The sequence below is a fragment of the Sebastes fasciatus genome, chromosome 13 (assembly GCF_043250625.1).
Source record: "Sebastes fasciatus isolate fSebFas1 chromosome 13, fSebFas1.pri, whole genome shotgun sequence".
NCBI lineage: Eukaryota > Metazoa > Chordata > Actinopteri > Perciformes > Sebastidae > Sebastes > Sebastes fasciatus.
This window is the reverse complement of record NC_133807.1, coordinates 19,185,256-19,211,871: the sequence shown is the minus strand read 5'-3', so window position 1 is coordinate 19,211,871 and position 26,616 is coordinate 19,185,256. Positions and strand designations below refer to the sequence as shown.

At 42.5% G+C, this 26,616-nt stretch overlaps 1 protein-coding gene across 2 annotated transcripts; it reads right to left on the bottom strand.

Annotated features, from left to right (window-relative positions):
- Positions 1–1,628: 1,628 nt before the first annotated feature.
- On the bottom strand, positions 1,629–26,314 carry kank2 (KN motif and ankyrin repeat domains 2). 2 transcript variants are annotated; one of them, XM_074657406.1, is made up of 13 exons: positions 26,191–26,314; positions 14,908–14,992; positions 9,697–9,779; positions 8,037–9,401; positions 7,614–7,823; positions 7,422–7,530; positions 6,174–6,719; positions 5,989–6,076; positions 5,366–5,585; positions 4,075–4,217; positions 3,692–3,892; positions 3,484–3,582; positions 1,629–3,154 (listed from the first exon to the last, which is right to left on the bottom strand). In XM_074657406.1, exons 3-13 carry the CDS (start codon positions 9,731–9,733, stop codon positions 3,098–3,100), a joined length of 3,075 nt encoding a protein of 1,024 aa, XP_074513507.1. In that variant the 5' UTR covers positions 9,734–9,779; positions 14,908–14,992; positions 26,191–26,314; the 3' UTR covers positions 1,629–3,097. The 2 variants fall into 2 exon arrangements, with proteins under 2 accessions (XP_074513507.1, XP_074513508.1); XM_074657407.1 differs by lacking the exon at positions 14,908–14,992 and having other exon boundaries at positions 26,191–26,273.
- Positions 26,315–26,616: the final 302 nt, after the last annotated feature.

The following is a 26,616-nucleotide window of genomic DNA, read 5'->3' as shown; positions in this document are numbered from 1 at the left end:
CTTTATTACATCCATGGGTTCCCTCTTTATTACATCCATGGGTTCCCTCTTTATTACATCCATGGGTTCCCTCTTTATTACATCCATGGGTTCCCTCTTTATTACATCCATGGGTTCCCTCTTTATTACATCCATGGGTTCCCTCTTTAATACATCCATGGGTTCCCTCTTTATTACATCCATGGGTTCCCTCTTTAATACATCCATGGGTTCCCTCTTTATTACATCCATGGGTTCCCTCTTTAATACATCCATGGGTTCCCTCTTTATTACATCCATGGGTTCCCTCTTTAATACATCCATGGGTTCCCTCTTTATTACATCCATGGGTTCCCTCTTTATTACATCCCTGGGTTCCCTCTTTATTACATCCATGGGTTCCCTCTTTAATACATCCATGGGTTCCCTCTTTAATACATCATGGGTTCCCTCGACAAAAAGCCAACATAAAGCTATGAACGCGAGTATACACAATGAGGCTGTGAAGGCAGACGAGTCGGCGTGATGACGTTTATTAGCCTTATTTAGCCACTTGTTAATAACCGCCTTTTTTAAGACATATTAAAGCTGTAGTAGGCGAGATTTAAAAAAGTTATTTTTATAAAACGGTCGCTATATGGTGACAGTAGTACATGAAACAGGTAACCTGACAAAAATCATGTGCCTCTGTGTCCTCCAGTGCTCCTAACGGCATCTGCAAGATTTCACTTACTGGAGGAAAACAAGCAGTAAGAGCTGATCTGAGGTCTGCTGTCCATCTGCCTTCTATGAGAGCCGGCTTTCAATTGCTCGCAAACTCCGACCAAATGGTCAAACTAGGCAGCGCTGATCAAATATGAATCAATGTTATGTTACGTTAATGCCTATTTCTCTCCTCAAATGTTTTCAGAATCATCTTGTAGTGCACGGTTTAGCTGTCAAATGAGAAAGTTTGTGACGCCGCCGCCATTGTGAAATCTGTTTAAGGAACGCCAAGTACCGGTCAAATGACGGGAGCACAGCCAATAGGAACTCTCTCAATGACATGACCTGTGATTGTTCCAAGTCTCCCGTCACGGGCTAGATGTTCTAAAGCCTGAAAACAGAGCCATGAGGAGGAGCAGAAGTCTACTTATCTCTCAGAACACTTGAATTATAATATGCTGAAAGGTTATTATGGGATTTTTGCCCAATGATGCCAAAAACTGTCTGCTTACTGCCACTTTAAGGCTTAAAAATTAACGAGTGGGGTTTTTAATTATGTATTTTATGTCGTAGAACAGAAAGCTTGTGTTAACCACATACCTTGTTTCATGCGTCCAATTAAAACCCATTCAAAAAACCCATTGACTTCCAGACATGGGAACCAAAAATGCTAAAATGCCAATTCGTTTCCGTGTTTTAAGACCTGTAGCACTCTATATAAAGCCATAGAAATAGAATATTTTTAAAAAAATATATGTAGTATATTTTTATGAAACAAACATATGGAAGAAAAAGAACAATGTTTCCCCCCTAAGAGACCCACTGTTATCATGAGCTACATGACTTTATTAGAACTTCCTAGTGCAAACTGTTTTACCTTGTTTTACAACACTGATGGCAACTTACATGCAAACAAAAGTAACATTAAATAAATACGATAGAAACAGTGTGGTCCACATTTATTAATTCATTGTTTATCCAAAAATGCACAGATTAGAAGAGGAGAAACACAGTCTAGAATTTGACATAAACCTTCATAAAACATAAACTAAAGAGCTGTGCGGTTACATAAAGTAGGTGTGAGCTTAAAAATACTAAATGTATAAAAAGATAGATACTTAAATTAAAAAAAATTGAACCTTTATAAAAATTCAATTGCTTAAAAGTGAATATGAAAATTGTGAAAAAGTCTTTAAAAAGTAATAGAAATTTTGACATCAATAGCCTAAGCACTTTTGAATTTGATTTTAGGCATAATAACTACCAGTTTATATGGACATATATTATTTTGATATTCACATCTTACACGGCACGTCCTTTAAAGACCCCCAATCAGTCACTTTCTGGTTCCCTGACAAGTCTTACCAGTATGACCACAGCGGAGGTGGCTACACCAGTGCTTTCAGTCAATTCTCTACAAAGCTCGTTAAATCATAAACGCACACAATATTACAAACACAGATACACTCTAATCTTTCCTTACTACCATCCAGAATACCTTCACGTATAAAAAATACAAACACCATAGTACCGTAGCCTTCAGAGAATAATGTTGACCTCTTTCTTTCCTTCACACTTATGCTAGACTTGTGTTAATATTATCACCACAATATACAGTGTCACAGAGCAGATAGGAGAGATACATCTTTGGGTTTATTTTGGGAAATGTGGTCGACACATAAAATACATTTTTGTCCTCTGGTTTGAAAAGGTGTAATAAGTTAACCATTGCTTTGGAAATAAAAATTGTGATCCTCTGAGGTCCTGAATTAAGTCAAAATTTTTAGAAAATCAATATCAAAAATACTCTAGAGTAAATAAATCTTGTGTATAAATATTGATATACTGTTGAAGTAGTGTTTTCTGTATCAGATTTTTGTAGCACCAACGAGCTATTTGATGCAAGGACACTTATCCATGAGAGGCTTTTGTTATTCCAAATGACGTGATGTGATGGTCACACACATAATGATGCTACTTTGTAAGAGCTATTGTACACATTACAATGAAAACACATCGCTCTATAAAGCTACGAATATGATATTCATATGGAACAAAACAACAAGTGTATAATAATGAACTGTATAGTGAAGAGTTTTGACTTGTAAGTGCCACTAAAAACGGTGATGACGACTGGATCACTGCAAGACTGGACAGATGTCTATACAGCCGCTAGATGTTCAGTTCTTCGGATTGTACCACGGAAGAAATCCGTGTTTTCGATCACAGTGTACAAAAAGAAATGGATAACAGTGGTGCACGCTGTCATGTAATTATCTGCATTATAATGTACTTAAATTATGGAGGGTGAAAACAAACGCAAACTCATTGTTGCTCTTAATTACACAGATGAAAACGAAAAAAAAATCACACTGTAATATGAGTAGTTACTGTGGATTGGCTGTAGCAGGCTTTATTTTGTTTCACCGGCAGGAGGAGAGGAACCCAAGAGAGGAGCCTTCGGTGAAACCTGGACAAAGTTTAAAAAACAAGGTATTATTTTGGAAAACATTGATGTAATTAATGAGTGTTGGTGTGATTTGGAGTTGCAACTACTTATGTCCTTAGCTGGGACCAAGTATACTGTAGATACCCGATAATACAGAGGTGAAGTTTTTATTTATATAAAAAACTTGTGATTCTGAGTTATGATTATTCTATGACATCATAATAATAAGATTAATATTATTATTTTTTTTCTTTATTTCCTGCTATAGGATTAAGTATTTAATTTGAACTGAAAAACAACTAAAAAAATACATGAACACACAAACTAGTTGTATGAATCAAAGTACTCACAGGGGAAGGAGGCTTTGCAAAGTTGAGGTGAGCATACAGAAGCACAGCGATGTCGTTCTGGCTGGCCTCCAGGGCTATGGACAGAGCAGTGCTGCCGTCCTGTGAGAAACGAGAGGATGATGGTGAGATGATGGGTTTTGGGTAGGACTTGTCCAAAAAAAACCCCCAAAAAACAAGAGAGAGACAGGGAAATGAAATATATGCTTACATTGTCAGTGAGAGTGACATCACAGCCTGGCACAGACAGTAGCTGACGCACAATGTCCACGTGACCGTGTTCACAGGCACACATGAGCGCTGTGGAGCCGTCGTCATCACGGATGTTGACCTGTGCCCCGCAGGACAGCAGCGCCCGCACCATGTCCCCTCGACCATGGCTGACTGCCAGCATCAGCGCCGTCTGACCGGCCTACAAACATTTCAAATCTTTAAACTCATTTTCAACATGTTGGTCTAATTTCAGAGCTTTATTTCTGTCATTGCATTTGTTTACATGCTGCAGTTAAAGGTTCATGTAAATGCTCTGCAAGTCACAGGGGTTTGGGTGTGTGTGGAGGTGCAGTAACACATAATGAGCAGTAGAGGGCGTACCTGGCTGGCCTTGGCGTTGACATCCCCCGTGCGCAGCAGCTGCAGGACGGTTTGAAGGTCATTGTCAGAGTGGAAGGCGGCCAGAGCCGTCAGCATGATGGCCGTGTAGCCCGCCTTGTTCTGCTTGTCAGCGTTACACAGGCCTGTTAGGTATAGAGGGCGATCAGAGTGACAGGTGATACAACAGCAGCACAAACAAACACAGGGATGTATGACGTGTTTAAAAGACGTGTGACACTCAAACCTGATGACTGAATACAGGAAAACATTTAAACATCTGACTCAATGGGATGAAAAGGAGTTTAACTTTTTCATATGATTTTGAATGCTTTAGTTAATATTCTTAACTTATGGATATGGACATTTAGTGCCCATATCACCCACCTCTACACTTAAATCACCCACATCTAATCTCGTCTCTCTCTTCACTTTTTTCTCACGCACATACACACATACACACACGAATGTGAAGCGAATATTTAATTTGTGTATGTGTGACCGGGACTTCACAGTAGTTTTAGTTTGTTTTTGTTAGGGCCAGCTATAATCTCTCAGAAGTATGTAACTATTAGGGCTGCAACTAATGATTACTTTCATTGTCGATTAATCTCTCGACTATTTATTGATTAAGCAATTAGTTGTTTGGTCTGTAAAATGTCAGAGAACGGTGAAAAATGTGGATCAGTGTTTCCCAAAGCCCAAAATGACGTCCTCAAATGTCTCTTTTTTTTCCACAACTCAAAGATATTCAGTTCACTGACATAAACCAGAACATATTCACATTTAAGAAGCTGGAATCAGAGAATTCAGACTTTGTTTTCTCTAAAAAATTACTCAAACTGTTTAATTGATTATCAAAATTGTTGTGATTGATTTAATAGTTGACAACTAATCGATTAATCGTTGCAGCTCCAGTAGCTGTATACAGTACATGCAAAATACATGTTTGGAAAACTGAGTGGGAACGGCCATCATTTTTAATGTTTAATATTTGTGCTACTTTTGTGTCTGATCTGAAGCGATTGCAGCATAGCGCCATCTCCTGGAGAGTCAAGTCCATTTAATTTCTGTGGTTGATGGAAACTCACGGTCTCCTTTTTTCAGTAGTGATATATTATAGATAAAAAAACTACAACTGAAATGAATTTCCGTTCATTTTTATCTTATTTTCATTAGTTTATGACCAGGAAATATCGTTTCAGTTTAGAGGATATGGTTTTAACAATACTAACAATATTTTTCTCTGCTTATTTTCATTTCAGTTTCAGTTTACTATAATAACCCTGCTCACCGGTGTCCAGCAGCAGTTTCACCACGGGGAAGTTGGAGTGGGAGACGGTGTAGTGAAGCGCCGTGTTCCCGTTGCCGTCTGCCATGTTGATCACAAACTCCAGCAGCTGAGGCGAGACTGAGCCGAAGGTGTTCATATAGGCCTTGACAACAACCGTGTCCGCCGCTTTGTGACAGGACACGCGCAGCCACTCCTGCAGCACGGTGGTGTAGGCCGCCCTCTGAGATCAGACACAATGAGGACGATTAGAGACACATTTGACAGACTGTTAGAGAAATGCAAGAGCACAGCTCACAGGCATGCAGACTGACCATAATAAGCATAGCAAAATCAAAAATGAGAAAAGGGTTTGTTGGAAACCAAACCTCTGCAGAAACACAGGAAATATGTTGTTGGCTCTGCCAGTACTTGCAAAAATGCTGAAAGAGCTCAGCGCAGCAAACCCTTTTCTCATTATTTTTGTTACAAAAGCTTATGTTGTCTGGGCTAATTCAAACATTTAGAGATCAGTGTGAGTCAGTGTGATCACTTTTAAAAAAGGACACTCCTGGTTTTCCTGGAAAGTAGTGTTGATACTGAGTGGATTATCCTGGTTAGATAAAGTGAATAAAATGAACACCTACTGCTCCTTGTTGGCTGAAGGCGTTGGGTTCCCCCAGGGCTTTCTGCAGGGCATGAAGAGCTGACATCAGGCTGTCACTCAGGTCCAGCCTGAGACAGATGAGGAGACAATATCAGTGATGCTCATTCACAGGCTACCATAAAGTACCATTATATCAGTCTGTCTGTCAACCATGTGTGTATTTACCTGACTTGCTTGGCAGACGCTGTGGCAGTGTTATTTGGGATGCTTTCAGCTGCCGGCTTTGGCTCTGACTGGCTGGAGAGGACGGTTGTTTCTGACTGGACGGTGTATTGCTGCTCGGTAATCTCAGTGGTTTTAGTGACACACAGCGTTGAAGTAACTGAGCTTTGTTCAGGAGTGGATTCAGTGCTTGATGATGTGGAGGTGATCTCCAGGGTGACAGTCTCTGTAGAGGCAGCATCGTTTGCTGGACATGGAGGTGTAGGAGTGGAGTCGGAGGCAGTGTCCGTTGCTGGTGACTGGGGGGTTGTGTCTACAGGTGCAGGCTGGTTGGGACTCTGCTGTGAGTCTGGAATGACGGCTGGTAGTATGACGGCAGTCTGTTGAGGTACGCTGTTGCTTTCTGGAGGCTGGGAAGCCTGGCTGTGGGTTATTTGCTGGTGCTGGGCCGCTGACTCTAGTTTTTCTCTGGCTTCATGATATTCGCTGGAGTCACTCGCCTCATCTGAGCTCTCGCTGCTGCTGTCGTCTGATGATGTGGACTCGTAGCTGCAAGACAAAAACACGTTTCACTGTCAAACTCCCTGCCCAATTTGGTGCCCTAGGCAAGATTTTAGCTGGTGCCCCTACCTGTTTTTTGCATGCGCAAAAGTGAGTGCAAAGTTTTTTTTGTGCGCTCACAAACTTTCTAAAACAGTGTTATTTTTGTGCATACAGGATTGACATAGCCTCTTAACCTGCTTATAATATAGCTTCCATATTGGCTTTGATTGTGAGACACCCCATTTTTTCAAGACTCCTATTTTGAAAAAGATTTTTTGAAGATCAAATCTTGTTTTTATAAAAAGAAAAAGAAAAAAATGTGACCAGAATGCACCAGTAACAGTAACATTGAAAAAAAACAATGTAAGCTGATATATATATCTTTTAAATGAAATTGTCTTGTTTGAATAGGCCAAAAAACTGCAGCCTATTTCTAACATAATTTAACAATCTAAAAGTCTAAATTCTTAGACTATGCCTGTCTCATTGATCACTATGATCTTACAATTGGAATCAGTTCTTGAGCAGTGTCATGGCCAGGCTGTTTGTGCCCCCTCCGGCACGTGGTGCCACACAGCTATGCTCATGATGCGCATGTGTCTAGCGGCGACACTGACCATGTCTTTGCAACTCCCACCTGTTTTATCACTGTATAAAGCAACATTTCTACTTTATAACTCTGACAGTATACCTTTGACTGACACTTACCCTCCATTGACTCCAATGAACTGTAGGTTCTTCTTTGTAGAGGGAGATCCTGGTTCACCTTCTGCTTTCCGCTTCATTATGGACCTCAGAGAGGACTGTGGAGATGAGGCTGGAAAAGATACCAGTGATCAGACACACAGTAGGAACAAAGTTAGAGTGATGGTCAAGGGGTGTTTTGAACAGTCCAGTTACCTGTCTTAGGGCCTTCTTGTGACTGGACAGCCTCTGTGGATGTATGCAGGTGTGTTTCTTCTTCTTTTGAATGCAACAAAGACATCTGATTACCAGATGTGCCGACAGCGATGGCAGGATTAGCTACAGGTACCGAAGTGGATAACTCGCTCTTAAGGACGTCGCGCACCTGCTTGGAGCTGACTGCAATCGGCAACTCAACTGGAGCATCTGTGAGACAGAAAGAAGACTTCAACTTTTCAGCCTTAACTGATCAAAACTCTACTGGAGGAATACAATACAATAAAAGTAAACTACTGTATCCGACATTTTAACAGAAGCTCATACACCCTGAGTTGTCAGATTACACTTGTACAATCTAATACAATCCAATGGTAATGCAGTTAATCTTGCTTTATTATCTTAAGATTTAGTGTCAGAGACCTTCAGCCTGTCCGCTGTGGTGACCCTCCACGACTCCTGCAGCCGGTTGAAGGGAGGGGGAGCTGCAGGTCTCTGCTCGGAGCAGTGTGCCCACCTCCACCACGGTGGGCTGCTCCAGTGTGTACACCTGGATCCCCACAGTTCTCTGTTCCCTCTGCTGGGGCAGCTGTGTGAAGCTGACCAGAGTGTGCAGACTGCAGCTTTGTGGCTCCTGCCAGCCCACGCTGGTAGCCATGACCGGATGCTCTGCCTGAGGGGCCTTCTGGACACTCTGGATCGCTGTAGCCTGCTGCTGCGCGTCCTGCAGCTCCTGCACCGTCCTCTTTAGCTGGCCCTCAAGCTGACCCACTTGATTCTTAAGAGCCTCCGTCTCTGGCAGCAGCCCCAGATCCTCCTCCCGAACCCCGACTCCCACCTGACGACTCCCCCTCAACACATCTGGTCCCACTCCGATGGTGCGCACTTCCCGCTTTGCATCTGGTCGCGCTCCACCCACAATCACCGTGTCCTCAATCTCACAGCCTGAATCTTGAAGCTTGGAGCCCTCGGGTGTGGTGGGAGACAGCGGCTTGTTGCTGCTCTTAGCTCCAGTGCTCACCTCTTCTTCAGGGATGTCGATGTAAAGCTCTCCTCGGGAACGACCTCGGTTGAAACTCAGACTATGACCCAGGAACTTCTGGCTCTTCAGCTGGACGCTGAGCTGCCGTTTCTCCTCCTGCAGCACAGATATTTTGACCTGCAGCACAGGGATGGTCTTCACCTGCTCCTCCAGCTCCTTTATCTTCCTGAGGGCCGCGGCCATCTGCTCCCTGACGTGCTGCAGGTGGGCTGGTGTTGGGGTCACTGGGGTGGACAGGCCAGAACTCAATGGGGTGTAGGATCCACCTCCACCGTGGGCTCGGTTGTAGCTGTGTGCACTGCTGAGAGAGGTGTTGGAGCCTGCTACGCTGCTGTGCATGCTGCCCAGGTTGGAGAATCTCCGCCCCTCTTTCTCTTCCTCCAGCTTCCTGCGTGCATCCAAAAGGGTCTTCTCCACCCGGGCACTGCTGAAGCTGGGCCTCTGCGACGTGTGGAAGCCGGGGGCGCAGTAAGAGAAGGAGGAGTGTCGGCTGTCCATGCTGGTGTTGGAGCACAGAGACTCTGTGGAGGTCCACCAGGAGCCGGTGTAGCCATAGCCGCGGGGCAGGGAGCCATAGCGTGGCCGCCGTTGGATCGGTACCTTCTTGATAGTGTTTCCCTTCTCTATGTCGTTAACATATTTGAGGAAGTCGAGGTCCAGATGGTAGCCATAGGGGGTCTCCACTGAGTAGGGCGCCTCCTGTTCTTTGCCGTGCAGGGAAGGGGGAGCAGGCGGGTTGAGTTTCCCTGAGGGGGAAGGAAATCAACTTTAAACAGACGGAAATCTGCGTCTAATCTTGGGCTCAGACTTTAGAAAATAGCATTAACTTTGGGCTACTGTTATTTACGTATGTGCTCTGAAACAATCAGCAAATTAGACACAAAGTGGAATGGCACAGTCACTATAACCTGACCTACTAAGTGTTTAGGTAATTAAATTACTTAGAAGTTGTCTGACAGTTTAAATCCTAACAAAAATAATTAATTATCTTAACTTCATTATCATGTGGTGAAATATCAGTAAAATAAATAGAAGGTGCACCTGGGAAGCCGGGGTCCATATGCAGCACCTGAGCCATAATGAGCCTGTGGCTGCTCCTCAAACAGTCACCCACCAATTCTCACCTGTGGAGAGACAGACACCTGTTGAATTTATAAATGACTACACCAAATATTTATAAAGGAGACATATTGTGCTCATTTCCAGGTTCATACTTGTATTTTGGGTTTCTACTAGAACATGTTTACATGCTGTAATGTTCAAAAAACACATTGTTTTTCTCATACTGTCTGTCTGAATACACCTGTATTCACCCTCTGTCTGAAACGCTCCATTTTAGCGCCTGTCTCTTTAAGCCCCCCTCCAGAAAAAGCCCAGTCTTCTCTGATTGGCTTGCGAGAAAATATGGTCCACCTGAGATTTCTGAGATCTCTGCCTATCAAACGTCTCTGGGTATTTCTAAATGTAAAGTTGTTTTTAGAATGGCGGCTAACAAACCTACACCCCTTAACATGCCCTGGATCACAACGGTTCATCTACATGCATGGGGACGTAGGGGGGGTGCCACGTGGAGATAACGCCCTGTTAATGGTCGACGTGGGAGAGAGCTGGGAGGGAGCCGGAGATTCTGGAGGAGTTAAACTCGTTACTCACATCCTGGATAAATGAAATGCTCTGACAAAAACAAGACGGTATCTGGGGTTGTCGCAGGACTGTAATAAACCCATCCGTTCATTTCATTACGCCCGAATGTACTGATTGGACGTGCAACCTGTCTACCTGTCTGCGTGCACTCCTCCCGTGCACTCATTGTGCATCCCCGGAGTCTTCAACAAGCCGCTAGTTTGACAGCTGTGAGTACTAACTATAGCCATGTTCGTTGTTTACATTCATTTTGATATGTTTATGTACGTAATGATAATTTTGTGGGAGTGGCTTTGGAAGGGGAGCTGAAGCAATGGACTGTCAGTGTTGCCGACTTGGCGAATTTCTCTCTAGATTTAAGGACGTATGGAGCGAGTGCTGCTAGCTACTTTCATTGGAAAAGAGTCGGCAACACTAGGCTCGTGTTTTTCAGCTGGATCATTTTTAAAAATCTAGTGTACTCTTGCTAGTTTCTCAAGATCGCCCACCCTGCCTTGAAACAGGAATCAAAATGTCAGTATATAATATATAGTATATTTTATATAAACATAGAATCGAATTGAATGGATCGGCCCCATTGTCACCGATACCCGGTCCATCTGTTTCCGTCTGCATCGGCTTGATATCCGATCTGATATTGGTGCATCCCTAATAAGATGTTGCAGATGTTACTAATATCGATGGCTCTGTTCTGTTCTGTGCTCCAGTGAGAGTGACAGCATGCACGACACCAGGACCCTGAAACAAACGCAGCTAAATGGAATTCAGCCATCATTTTATTATTCACACCTGTGCTTCACTGGTCTTCTGTAAAAAAGGCATATTATATGGACTATATAGATGTGAGTACTCCACTACATATGGTTTGCATTCTGGCAATAAACGATTGTTCTTTTTAGCCTGATGGTCATAAATAGTTTTTACTGTTTCTTTCACTACCTCGCCCTCCTGTCTAATTTTATCTGTTCATTTTTGGGAGCGTAGTGGGTCACAGTGGATTGTGTGTTTGTTTCTGTTCTTAGCGTTCAGAGAAGAGGAGTTACAGAGGAAAGTTTCCTGGCAGCTAATTCCAGGACAGAGATTTCAGGCCGCCGGTTACAACCTTATTAGGAATCATCTGTGCACGCTAACTTCGCCTCTCAATTTAGGGTTTACAGACACTCTCTGCTCCTTCTCTGCCTCACTTTCTCCACGTCTTCCCCCTCCTGTGTCTTCTCTCATTTTTATGTTATATTCTGGTGCTTTCCCCCCTCTCTCAACGTCAGCTGACGATCAGGAGGTTTCAGCTGCTCACCGTCTCTCTCTCATTCCCTCCACATACTTCGACACAGAAAGCATAGTGAAGTGCTGAGAACTTTAACACATTTTTCACATCAGGGGCAATACTTTTTCACTCTTTATACACAAAGTATTGTGCTTTTTCCTCCAACAGAAAGAGCCACACAGTGCCAGCAACGACACTGCCTCTGAGTTAGTGTCTGCTTGGAAAAGATTAACTTTCTAGGTCATCACGATGTGGGAACGGAGGATGTAATGTTTAAGCCATCCAAAGCAGAACATCGTTACATTACTGTAGACTTTACAGAGCTAAGATGGGAAGTTTGGACTGCTAACCTCCACTGAGTCTCTAAGTCGAGCTCTTGCTCTCTCTTCTATCTTGTGACCCTCGTCAGTGCTTACTCGTTTGTGAAAAGTAGGGCACTTGGAAACACTGACTGAATTGACTTGGTATTTTTGAAGTCATGCAGTCAGTTTAATGTCCTGGTGAGATTCCCCTTATCTGTGCCCCTTCATCACCCTCTCATACCAAGATTGCCACACACACTACGAGGCATGGAAATACTGCATGCATGCATATACACTGACAGAATCAAAAGTACTCCTCACTCCACAATGATAGGAAAAGATTACAGTGTTAACTTTAAAGGGCACTGACACTAAGATTTATATTTGTAGCTAACAGTTGAGGAATTCATCAGACGTCCTAGATGTCAATTTTAAAGAGTAACTTCGATATTTTTCAACCTGGACCGTATTTTCTCATGTTTTTTGTGTCTACAAATAACAACAACAATTTCTGAAAGTGGTCCAGTATTGAGGGAGAGCGCTGTAGACGGCAGCTGCTAAACAGGCTGTAATATGGTGCTATCAGGGCAAACCGGCACCGTCATTTACGTCCACTAAAAGGGCTTGTTTTTGCCATGACAAACTCTGATTGTTATTAGAAGCGTCTGACATTATGGAAGGTGTCTCGCTCAAGAAGAAGTCTTGTTAGGAAATCTGCCGTGGTGACGTGTTGCCGGAAGACAACGGTGGAATAGTGGAGTACATACATGGTGGAAACGCGAGAGCCAGCCAGGCAGAGTTTTTTTGTGTTGGAGTAGAGAAAGCATAGCTTATCTAAAAGATAACAATGACATGACTGCATATTTAGATGATTTCAACAATCTGGACGAGGTCTTTGAATTCGATGGCCGCCCATATTTACTTGAGTATACGGATATTCAGATTTCACAACGAGACTTCTCCTAGAGCGGGACTTGGATACAAACAGACCTGATCAAGCGAAAGGTAAGAAAAAGGTCCTTTCCATAATGTTGTCAGACACTTAAAAATAACAGACTGAGCCCGTCAAAAACAAGCACTTTTAGTGGACGTAACGTTACATTGACGCTGCTCACTTGCCCTCGCGGCTCGTTTAGTGGCTGCTGGTTACAGCGTTATCCCTCAATACTGGACCACTTTCAAAAATTGTTTTCCCCATCAGTCACTTAGACACAAAAATATGAGAAAATATGGTCCAGGTTGAAAAATATCAGAGTTACTCTTTAAGACTTCCTTACATTAGATTTGTAGAGGAATAAAAAAGGAAGATAAGGAGCACGGCATAGATCTGAAAAATCCCCTAAAAAAAAAACACAAGTCAAGTTATGTGAAAAAGTATGAACTAAAGGCATCTGAGGCGAGGCTTGTGTCTGTTTGTGTCTGTTTATCTCCAGTATGGAATGAAAGCGTTAGATTGATTATGTGCTGCATGTCGTACAGTGCGGTCTGGGTTTGCCTACTTGTGTGAGAAAGTGAGGACAGGACAGCGAGAAGGGGAGTGGTTGGTTGTCTATGTGTGTGTGTGAGAGAGTATGTGTGTGTGTGCTGCAGGGTGGAGGACAGCACTGACAGGGGACAGTTGATGAGATATAATTAGAGTCTGTAGTTTAGCAACCAAACATCCCAGCCCAGCAGACGAGACGGCTCACACTGTCCACTGCATTTCCCTTTGAAAGAAGTTTTCTACTCCTTCAAATCACATCCACACACATTATTCTCTGCTTCAAAATGTCTCTTTGCTTCCCCGCCGGGAACCATTCGTCCCACATCACCCCCTCAAAACGCCCACGCCACCAGGCCTCCACATCTGCTTCTCCAACAGTGGCTCATTGGGTGTTTCAGATGTGTAAGCATGTGTGCACGAACTCCCCCCCCCCCCCCCCCCGACGAGTGTGTATGGCTGCAGGGTGGAGTGGCTGACCTTCCTCCTCCTCTCTCTCGGCTCTCAAACAGAGTTCCTTTGAGATGACATCTGAACAGAAACCAGTGTGCGCCCTTCCCCAGCGTCACACTACCATTCTTCAGACGACTTTCCCCGACCGGCTCCATCCAGGACAAATGCCTTGTTGCCCCCATTACACCCCCCTACCTCCCCATACAGCTGCATACCATACTAACGGAAGTTAACATGGCCGGGTCTACTCCCTCCATCCTCTGCTATTAAGATTAAGACCCTCAGGGGGGTAAGATGCAGGTCATCCAGCACAAATTACACATCTGCGGTATGTCCTGTGAGATGGCACGAGAACAACTGCATTATACTGTCGCGTCTGTTGCAGCGACCGCTGCAAAACGTTTCTTTTTTGTACACTAAAAATGCCACCTTGATTAATGTTGACGTAATACATTTTGTATTGTTGGACCAATTTTTGATAACTAAATTAGTTGAGGCCTGATGTTGCCTTGCACATTTAAAGAATGATCCCAGTCACTTCCACACAGTGAGGCATACAGCTCAATAATTAAACACTGGTATCGCATCGGTGCTCGGTATCGGCTGATACCCAAAGCCCAGGTATCGCTATCGGGACTGAAAAAGTCAGATCGGTGCATTCATACTTGTTACTAAACTTTTTTATAAGTTGTGCCACATTATATTTTTACAGTGTAAGGCAGTTTAAGGTTTATTCATTCACAACCAAATTCTTGCATGCAGGATTAAAAAGTGGATTTGATTTACAGCATGTGGATAGATTATTGTGCCTTTGGTGCATCAGGGGATCGAGACCACCCTGGAAAGTAATTTAAGATGCCAGGCTTCATTTCGAGGTCAGCTCTCTCAAGTCTATCAAACTCATTGCTTCCACTCATTGAGTCACCTTATTATTATTGCCATTACAAAGGATCAGACGTCAGTATTGCTGAAATACCACTCTTCCCACCACCCAGAGAAGATCTTTATGGATTTTTCCACTGACTCTCTCAGCCTTTTAGTGATTACTATTCTGCTCAAGCTTGGGAATGGTTTATGAATTAGGAAAAGATTTATTTTCCGCTTCATACCAGCTGCTTGTGCTGCGAGGACGGGATCTCTCCTCCCCAGGCTCCTTACTCTCCCTTCCTTTCCTTGCACTCTTACAGCCAGCACCTGTGGGAAACCAGAATAAAGGAAACTTGAACTTTGGCGGTCACGGCTTTTAGTTGTAGCAGTTTGTAGCCCAGATCACGTGAGAATAAAAGGAGATATCTAGACATGTAATCATCAGGAGGTGTGTAGCTCTGTTGACACAGAGATAAAAACAGACAGGTTACAAAAGAGTAGCCTCCGCAAGACTATAAACACAGGTTGCAAAGCCAGAAAAAACATTCCAGTGGTTTTGACTGACACCGGATGTGAACAATATACCCCCATGAAACGCCAATCACTCTCTGACCTCCTTGTAGTGCAGCCTGGATGAAGCCTGAATCCATGCAAAGCTGCTCTCCTCCTCTGCCAACACGTTCCCCCACCCCATTCCTCTCTCCATAAGGCTCTCTAATCAATTCAAGGCTGGGAGCCTCCCTGCCATGTGATTGGGCAATGTTTTCTATTTTCTTGCCTCTGTGACTCACAACCCCAAATCCACGGGCACACACGCCCTCCAGTTTTGGTGGGAACAGCCGTCATCTGCACCGATCACCTTAAAGCTGCAGTCAGTAACTTTGAGCAAATATAATAAAAAGTTATTTTGATAAAAGTGTCTTTGTATCCTGATAGAAGTGCATGAGACAGATCATCTGTGAAAAACATCTTGTTCCTCTGTGTCCTCCGGTGCTCCTCTAATGGCATTTGCAAGATTTCAGAGCGCCGAAGGAAAACAACCAATCTGTCAATCGGGGACTCTCTTAGATATTTTCAGATGACCAAAAATGTTACAATTAACTTTCATGAAGGGAAAACACACTGCGAAAGGGTTAAAGTTCTACGACGAAAACACCGCCATGGTAGCGACCTGTCAATCACAAGGTAGCCACACCCTAAATCATCCCCTGGTCTATTTGACTCTATAATAATTTACTAAATGAACATCATGCTGTATTGAAGAAGACTTGAAACTAGAGATTGAGACCATAAACTCATGTTTACAATGTTTACTGAGGTAATAAATCAAGTGAGAAGTAGGGTCATTTTCTCATAGACTTCTATACAATCAGACTTCTTTTTGCAACCAGAGGAGTCGCCCCCTGCTGGCTATTAGAAAGAATGCAAGTTTAAGACACTTCAGCTTTGGCTTCACTTTTCAGACCCGGAGGTTGAGGTAGAGACTCCTCGGCTCTGATTGGTTGCTTTCCAAATCTTGTAAATGCCATCAGGCGCACTAGGAGGACACAGAGGAACATGATTGTTTTCACAGATTATCTTTCTCATGCACTATTGTCAAGATATAGTAACAGTTTTTGCAAAAATAACTTTATCATATTTGCTCAAAGTTACTGACTGCAGCTTTAAAGCCAGACTGATTTTTCATGAGCCTTATAATGCGTTCCCTTCATGGACTCGAAGCTGGCGCTGCAGCCTCTGCATGCGTGTCCATCAGATAAGCTGCGTGACTGTGTCTGCTGATTCTCATACATTCTGCTCCGGCTGCTCAGCGTCGGGCTGCTGCTGTGGAACTGTGGTCGACATTTTGTTGGGGCGGGGGGGCGGGTCTCACATCCTAAAAAAACACCTTTGCATCATATCATAACAAGACTTATTGTTGTTCAGTCCGTTGTTTCATATTGTTGTCATGCCAGTACTGCCGAGGGTGGAGGGGTAGGGGGAGAAACAGACCTTTTAGACTGGAACGACGGCCAAATCACAAAGAGCCATTCATTCAGCCTCTAGTTCCACAGCTGGTTCTAATATAAAGCAAGGAGGGGCATCTCAGAGACACACAGTGTGTGTGTATGTATGTATGTGTTTGAGTGTGTGGTGAGGAAATTTGCCTCAAAACAAACAAACAGTGGATGAAGTGCTGTTATGGACCCACACACTGACAGAAACGGGGAAAAATCGGACAAATGATTGATATCCACATCTAAAAGTGCCCAGAGGCTTCAAAAAATGTCCGTCTATCTGTGCCGCTAATTGTGCAAAATAACACAATATTATGAATGCATCCAATTATAGAAACGTGTGTATGAATGCCAAACGCTGCTCTCAAAGGGAAAGGATTAAAGCCAGTGAGCTATGCGGTTGGCAAATACTTGTGTTAGACAAATACCAAACGTTACAGGAGACAACTTGAACTCCCATCGACTCCCACACAGCTCAGATGAAAACACACAGATCTCCCAACGCCGCCGTCCGAGGGTTGAGGACTCCCACAGATCAGCAAACACAGCTGTAGCTTTTAACTTGATTTATTCAAGTAAGAGGGCAACGATGATATGAAAGCCAAGTGATTAAGCAGCTTTTAATATGTCTGACTTCAACGTGATAAATCTGACGGTGGGGTGATAAATTTCTGATTTATTATCCGCCCCAATAAGAAGCAACATTTTAACAACAGATGCCAAAATGCCTGTTTTTCTAAAGTTAGATTAGCATAGAATGGCTCTCAGGGGTGGGGGGAAAAATCGATTCAACTATTATCAATGTTTTTTGTTTTTTTTGCTATTTTGAAATAGATTTTTTAATGCCAGAATCGATATATTTATTTTATTTCAGTCTATGTGGAGGTAAAAGGAAGTTACCGCTTTAATTGTTGTAGTCGGCGTAACGTCACGTGTATCCTTCAACCAAAACAAACCGCAGCCGGCCCACATATTTGACTATAATTGAAAATGTAATACTCAAAAATTCTAAATTGGCAAAAACTATGAGATTATTTAGACACTTCAAATTTATTTAAATTGTTTAACAGACCCTGATTGTTTTTTTCTTTTTGTTTTTAATTCATCGTTTTACTTTCCTTACATTTTATTCCTTATTTTTTATACATTTTTACTGTATTAATTTAGATATTTTACAAAGTAAAAGTCCCTAGAAGTGTATGATTCAACTATTTCCCATGGTCTAGGGATAAAAAAGTTAACAAAAAATCTCAATAAATCGTAATATCCAATCGCAATACTTGTAAAATCTCAATACGGCACCCGAGTATTGTGATAGTATGGAATCAGGAGATAGGTGTATCGTCCCAGCCCTACAAGCTAATTGATGTGGCAAAGCAGAGACGACATGTGGCAACAGTCTGATGAAGAAAGGGTTACAGGAAAAGGGAGCTCCATCTTTCTACTCCCAAAGGATCCAGAAACAACCCAGTCACTTCCTCCCAGCCCAGGAGAAAGAGAAACAAGGGGAGGAGAGCGTAAACGGGAAAGAAAAAAAAAAAAAAAAGGAGAAGGGGTAAGAAGAAAGCAGAGGAGAACAGTACAGTAATGTGAGGGAGGGTGGGAATGTGAGGAAAGAAAGGCAAAACTGCAGGAGAAGGAGGAGGAGGGGAAGAAAAAAAAGAAATGCTGCTGAGAGTTTGAGATGGAAAGTTCTCGAATGAGAAGACCATGACTGTTCTCAGATTTGGACTCCACCAGTATGAATCACCAGAATATAATCTGCTGCTGTTAACGCAGGAATAACATCAGAAAGATCGCATAACTCCTCACAATACTGTTTCAAAGGACCTTTCCTCATAATCTTAAATGGCTCCGCCTAGAAGATTACCATCATTTGTGCATTCCACCCCTAAAAATAGTCCGACAATGGAGAATCCCTCGGAGAAGCTGCACTTAAATAAAGCTGATTGTTGTTCGGAGGTTTTCTTCTCAGGCCTGCGGAGACCTTAATATAGCCGTGGAGAAGAGTTTTAGGCGTTACATAAAGATCACAACAGGAGACACGGTTGTTGATGTATCTACTAAGACGCCTTTGTCCTCCTCCTCACTCTGCAGCACAGATGGCTTCATTCAGCCAAATGGTCCTGCATGAATAATAAATCAGAAAAAACATTACAACAAACCCCTGAACAGCTAAAGAATGCTAAATGTGGTAGCAACAACAGCCAGTTGTCACCGAGCATAATGTGGCCGAACGGTGTACGTCACCGCCTGACATACGAGGCCTTCACCATGTGTGACGAGGCCAGATGATCTCATATCAACATGGCAGTACAGTGTGCTCTTGTGCTGCTGGTGGACATGTGGCTTTTGACTAATTTGGGGCTTTAAACTCAGGACAGTGAATGAAATCATAACCCAGTGGGACGTCCCCTCCAGGACTCGCTGCCCTTTAGCAAAAAGCCCTGTTTTTTACATTAAGGAGTGGTGGTATGGAGAAGCAGACGGCGCTGGGCTGAGCAGTCTACGGCCAAGAGGAGGGGCTGGCCAGCTCCCATTACTCCTGGAACAGGAGCAGAGTAAACACCCGCCAGTCTGCTATTGGTCATTGTAGCTGACCTCCAACAGGAAACTGAGCAAGGGTGGGGCTGAGCGGCAAGGAGCGGCACCGGAAAAAAAAGACAAAAAAAAAAAAAAGGGGGCATTTGGGAGAAAATTCCTGTGCAGTTGTGGAGGTGGGGGATTAAGAGTGATGCCAAGCAGAGAGGCCAGAGCGCCGCACTGTTTTGAGGAAACTGTGGGGTCTGGAGGGGAGGAAGACGAAGTCCAGATGGCGTGGAGCCGGTCAGAGCAGCGTTGGGGTTACAAACTCAGGTCAGCGTGTGTTGTGGTGCCGGGCTGACGGCACAGCAGAGGAAGTAACTTTACTGCCGGTGTTCTAATCAATTACTTCCTGATTCAGTGAGAGCTGCGGACACAAAGACAATAAAACCGGCCAGGAAGAAACACCCACAACAGCGAACCTGTCCAACACGTGCGTGTGCTTTACCAGCGCAGTTACACAGCAGTTCCTGAAATAGTCACAACATTTGATGTATTGATTTGTGTACATGTATTTCCCCTTTTTTTTCCGTAAATGGTCAGCATGAATTTGTATGTAATCCACGTAATTGTGAACCAGGAAGTATAAAGAGCAGTGAACGCAGCATAGGGTGTCAGGAGGTCAGGCTGGATGGGTGGGTCAAAAAACACAAGACTTTCACCGGTGTTTGTGTCCCAAGTGAACTTATTTGTCACGTAACGTCCGTAGTTAAGTTACAGCACTTCCGGTGTTATTTAAACCCAAACCACAAACTTGACCTAAACCTAACTAAGTAGTTTTGTTGCCTAATCCTAACCAAGTCGATCTTTTACTAAACCTAACTAAGTAGTTTTATTTTGAAAAGACTGGAGTGGAAATTGTTGCACATTTGTAGGAAAAAGCACGAAAAAGATGTTGTTGAAAGTCGTGCTAAGCGTCGCTTTACTGGACAGAAAAGTCCATCTTACTGTTCTGAGTGATTAAGGAGATCAAGTGAGATTATTTAGGCAGATAATCACTGTCTCCAGTACCTCAAAAGCCAGATTAGACCATATGTTCACTGAAAACGGCTGCCCCAATCAATATAGTTAAGTAGGAGCATTAACCCTCTCTGTCTTGACCAATACTGGGCCGTATGTTTATCCCTACTTTATAAACTAATCAACCTCTAATGCAACTAAGAACTTTGGGTTTAATCATCACATGATGTTGTGATGGTGTGAAAAAGGTATAGGCGGCTTTGGAGGCTGGACGACTAAAAAATAACAAATGGTTTCGGTTTCTGATAATGTTTTCTGATCTAAATGGGGTATGTGCAGCTACAATAAAAAGAAAAACATAACTTGCCTGCATGTATATTCACTGAAAAAGTCTTGTTAACGACATTAGAGATCTAACTTTCTTTATTGCAGTTAGGGCTGAGCGATATGGCGAAAATCTTGTATCACAATATAGGTCATTTCATATCTCTATAATGATATATATTACAATATAGCATGTTTGATGGTAATTCAAATAGTCTATATGAAATAACCACATGGTAAAACCTATTTTTTTTATATACCGACCATGGCATACTACCATGAAGGAGGTTAAATAACGCTCCAAACTGGTGAGGAAAAACTTTCATGGCCATTTTCATAGGGGTCCCTTGACCTCTGACCTCCAGATATGTGAATGAAAATGGGTTCTATGGGTACCCACGAGTCTCCCCTTTACAGACATGCCCACTTTATGATAATCACATGCAGTTCGGGGCAAGTCATAGTCAAGTCAGCACACTGACACACTGACAGCTGTTGTTGTCTGTTGGGCTGCAGTTTGCCATGTTATGATTGGAGCATATTTTTTATGATAAATGCAGTACCTGTGAGGGTTTCTGGACAATATTTGTCATTGTTTTGTGTTGTTAAATGGTTTCCAATAATAAATATATTCATACATTTGCATAAAGCAAGCCTATTTGCCCACTTCCATGTTGATAAGAGTATTAAATACTTGACAAATCTCCCTTTAAGGTACATTTAGAACAGATAAAAATGTTTGATTAATCACGATTAAATATTTTAATCGATTGACAGCCCTATTTTTGACATCATATAACGTCATATTGCCCAGCCCTATTTCAGTGATGTAAATGATCATGAACACTGTGTGTTGTTTTAACAGAACAGTGCATTCATCATGCAGTAAATCTGTCTAATCAGCAATAGACCCTATAGACAGTGACAGACAGTCTTGTGCAGGTTCAGGGTGTAATTTCATTATCCTCACTAAACCAGTTAAATGCCCGGCGTGTGGCCCAGTGTGCAAATGGGGTTTATAACCCTGCATTCCTCAACTGCACCCCTGGGTCCAAAAGCTGTAATGAGACAATCACATTCCAGCTCGGTTAGAAAAAAAAGAAATACCAGCTGCACACAAACCTGAGCAGAGATTCAGTCTGAGGGACTCCCAGGGGTCTCCGATGGGATTCCAGGGGGTCCCCCCAGACAGACGAGGAAGAGTCAGTTTTCACTATTATTACACATTAGATCTCAAAACAATCAGGAAATATCCAGTTGCCTGTTTATTAGGTACACCTGGCTCAAACTAATCCCTGCAGTTAAGTAAATATTAGACTGAATATTGGAGCCACGGCCCCTGAATGACAGCACAGAGCCCGTCTGAGTGCCATGCAGCTGCTACAGTCGTTGGCTCTCCGCCGGTTGGTGATTTAATACAGCCAGCAGCCCATTACACAACAGCAGCGGGACAGTGGTGTATTGTATGCATGATGGAGTGATGACTACACCCCCACATCCTGTCAACTTCTGCATGCCCCTCATCACAACAATGATGTGTTTACTGATGAATCAGGACAGTGTACCACACAGATCATGAGACATCCTGTCACATTAAGTCCATTAATAAACAAACAATCATCCATACATTAACATAAGACAATTGCATACTCAGGGGGAAAACATTCATGTATGCCAGTTAAGACCAGGGCTGCAACTAGAAAATGATCAGAGTTTCCCAAAGCCCAAGATGACGTCCTCAAAGTAACGCACATACACATATACAGTATACACACACAGACACTCACCAGCAAGGTTAGAATATTTTAGACTTTTCAATTAGCTTTTATTTTATTTTAGTTTTGACTTTTCAATTCAAAGTTTTAGTTTAGTTTAGTTAGTTTTCAGAGTGCGTTTGCTAGTTTTAGTTTAGTTTCAGTTTCTCAGAAAGGTTTAGTTTTTACATATTTAGTTTTAAGGCACGTTATACATGCGCGAGTGACCATCGCCTGCCGAGGTGATATTCGCCTGAAAGTTCACCAAAGTTGAACTCCACATGAATTCGAAGATGCGAAAATCCGAATTTGCTTCGCCAACGGAAGCAAATGGTTTTTTTTCGCAACTTCGCTTGCATAGAATTGTAGTGAACGGGTGGTGAATGTTAATTTTGCGTATGTGTGGCCGTGCCTTCACAGTAGTTTTAGAAGTAAGTAGCCATTCGGGCTGCAACTAATGATTATTTTCATTGTGGATTAATCTGTTGATTATTTTCTCGATTAGTTGTTTGATCTATAAAATGGTGACAAATGTGGATCAATGTTTCCCAAAGCCCAAGATAACGTCTTCAAATGTCTTGTTTTGTCCACAACTCAAAGATATTCAGTAGGGATGCACCGATACCGGATCGAATATCGGGCCGATATTGATTGAAACAGCTGGATCGCATATCGGTGACAATGGAGCCGATCTATTCAATTAAATTCAATGTTTATAAACTCTATAAATTATATACTGGAATTTTAATTTCTGTTTTGACCAATTTGTTACTATATTAAAAAAGTTTACACTGAATTGTAATTCCCGTTAATTTTGAAGATTTTTTGTCAAGTTGTTGGTGAACGATTTATTATTTTAATAACAAATTACAAGTCAGTGTGATGGAATTTTCCATCAATTCCTCTTTTATTGGTAGAAAGGTCAGAGTGTTTGTCAGAGTGTCCCTCTGTTGACATTCTTGGGTTGGAGTCCTGTCTAGAGGAGCCACCGTTATCTGTACAGCTGTGCCTGTAGTGGAGACCGTAGAGCCAGTCGCTAGGGCAACCAGGGTCAGAGATGCCAGAGGAACGGAGTAAGTCAAAACATGATAAGGGGTAAGACACTGAGCACCAGGGAGGAAGGGCAGAGTTGTGAGGCCTTCACGCAGAGAGCATCTATTGTGGAGACCTGACAATTCTCCTTGATCAAGCTTCAATAAACCTTCTTTTGTAAGACATCATCAGCTCCGGACCTCTTCCTTCCAAAGATAACTTGTGTATCAATTATTCCATCACATACAGTAAACGTATATCTATGTATTCATTTGTTACATTTTGTTTTATAAAGTTAGGAAAGCAATGTTAAGATAAGCCTGATGTTGCCTTCAAATGAAACTCGTGAGGTCATATTTACAACATGGGAAGTCGTGTACACGATATGCTTGGCGTTCAAACACCGCTGCTAAGCAACGGCAATATTAACGTTACTGACGGCGTCTAGAAGCCACGGAGGCTAACAATTTAGCACGCTAGCAAGCGGGTAACATAATGCAGTAAATGCAAAGGCATAATGACGGAGGTAAAAGATGAGGCCGTTGGAAATATCAACATTTTCCTCAGACATATTATAAAATTCCGAACTAAAATTACAATATATTAACGTATTATGCGCCGATAAATTAACTTCCAAGGCCTCCTCCATTTCTGACAACATCAACAAACATGTCACAACTCATGAACTTGGAGCTTTCAGAAACTTTCCACCCTACGAGGTCGTGAATACGACATGAGGGGGGGCGTTCATATGGACTCATCTCGTGAACACGGTAAACACGACCCCAATTGAAGGCACCATTACACATAAAAGAATGAACCCAGTCACTTCCACACAGTGAGGCATACAGATTATTGATTAAACACTGATATCAGATAGGTAGTCGGTATCGGCCGATACCGAAAGCCCAGGTATCGGTATCAGGACTGAAAAAGTCGGATTGTCATCCCTAATATTCAGTTTACTGTCATAGAGGATTAATGAAACCAGAAAATATTCACATTTAATTTTTTATTTCTTAAAAGAATACTCAAATCGATTAACAAAATAGTTTGATTGATTTAATAGATGACATCTATTAGATGAATCTTTGCTTAAGACCTAAGAGCTAGACCTAAGGCATTAGTTTATTAAGGGAAATCCATTTAAGTGCCTCTAATAAGCTTCTTAGTTTTCTAAGTTGTCTGCCCAGCTGACACACATCTCCATCAGCCCTCATCATCCATCTTCCCAAGACATAAACTGACCGGCTATACAGGCGGCCAGACCAGTTAAATCTGAGTGCAAGACAAGCTGACGGAACATCTGGAAGTAATGAAGACTTTGCAGAAAGCACTGGTCCCACCCTCTCCCAGGAGTCTCTGCACTCAGCTTCTCATTTCTTGCTTTATGAAAAATTACAATGCAACAGATCATGTGTGAGGCAAAAAGTTTCATAATGAAGGGCAGACAGAAACAAAATGTGTTGCTCGTTCAGAAAATGAGGTATAGGGTGGGGAAAGATTTGCCAATGCAACACAGCAACACACAGTGTAGCTGCAACACTGACACTCCTGCTTTAATCCACTAAAGTTGCATGGTAAAACCCCCTCTGTATAAACTGGGGGAAAAAAGTTTGGAAACTTGTGCTTGTGTTGCACTGAGGCTGCTGACGGGGTATTAAATGAATAAAGTGTAAAATAGCCAATATGTCTTGTTTGCTCTTGTTACTGATAGAGAGTTCAATCATCCAATCCACCAAACAACTCAAAACAAGAGTCAATACCAACAGGAGAATACACTGTTTACCATTGGCAGAGCATTTTGGCAAATTCTTCTTGGGCGCTACCCACATAATCAGCTGTGCTGCTCATCCCACAAATGCATGATCCTTACAAGTTGGACATCATTGTGAAGGTAAATAAACAGGCTTTTTCCAACCATGTCAAATACAATGACCATTAGCATTGTAACAACAGAGAAATAATCCACCAAACACAAGTTTCCGAACTTTCTTTTCCCAGTTTATGTTAGTTTTCTTGGCAACATAGGGCAACTTGGAGGTATGCCTAATAAGGCAAAAAAATGGGAGCAAAAAAAGAAGCCAAACACTGGAACACTGCTTTAGCAAAGATCAACAATGGTCACAAATAGACTCTTACCAACAGAGAGAAAGACCATCAACAACAACAAACTATGGCTTCATACAGTAAGAGATCACTGAGGTTACACAACACCTTTCTGACACATGTTTGACATTAAGTTGTACATTATTGTGAAGGTAAATAAACAGGCTTTCCAACCATGTAAAATACAATTAGCATTGTAACAACAGAGAAATAATTTACTAAACACGAGTTTCCAAACTTTTTTTTCCCAGTTTATACAAGACTGTAAATGGTGAATTAAACAGGGCTAATGCTTTTATATATTATTATTATTATAATAAAAAACCCAATTAAATATAGGCTCAATGCAAACTCACATTCCAGTTTGACAGATTCACAATATATAAATATTGTTATGATGATGATATTATTTATTATATTATTATTATGATGGAGGTTTTCAGCGCCTCCAGTGATGCTCTGAACAAAAACACACCAGAGGAGGAGCGACTATGAGACTTAAACCTCTTAAAGGTGAATAAATACTCTATGAAACATCATTAATCTGAACATTAGATAGTAATATGAGTTTATCTGGAGCTGGGGTGTTTTTTTGGAGGGATAAAGGGATAAAGGGATAAAGAGGTAACGAGCAGGAGGACACAAAAGAAGTCTCCTCTCCAGGAGGCGCCTCGTCTGTAAAGGATTTATAACCAACGTTTAACGGAGAGACACCGATAACCGGGGAGAGACAGAGGAGAGGTGAGATGTTGTTAGCAGCTCTTACCTGTTGTCCTCTGGATGGAGATCCTTTCAGCACGCCTCGCTCGGCCCGGGAGGAGAGCTCACTGACAAGAGAAACACAAAAACACCGCAGACAAGATGCTCCAAGCGACCCCTCCTCCTCCTCCTCCTCTTAAAGGGCCAGCAGCCACGAGGCTCACCCTGTTGAGGCTGCTGACGTCATCTACCTCCATCATCTACCGCCATCATCTACTAAGACCTTCATCTACCTCCATCATCTGCCTCCATCATCTACCTCCATCATCTGCCTCCATCATCTGCCTCCATCATCTACCTCCATCATCTGCCTCCATCATCTACAGGGGTCTCCACCCATCTGAAAGGTCCTCATCTACCTCCATCATCTACCGCCATCATCTACTAAGACCTTCATCTACCTCCATCATCTGCCTCCATCATCTGCCTCCAT

What these genes read in the sequence shown, in the direction of transcription:
- kank2 (XM_074657406.1), bottom strand. Translation starts at nt 9,733, where the DNA reads ATGGCTCAGGTGCTGCATATGGACCCCGGCTTCCCAG. An exon ending in CCACAGCGGACAGGCTGAAG is followed by an intron (nt 7,824 to 8,036) that starts GTCTCTGACACT and finishes TCTGTCTCACAG; the next exon opens with ATGCTCCAGTTGAGTTGCCG. An exon ending in TCAACGCCAAGGCCAGCCAG is followed by an intron (nt 3,893 to 4,074) that starts GTACGCCCTCTA and finishes AAATGTTTGTAG; the next exon opens with GCCGGTCAGACGGCGCTGAT.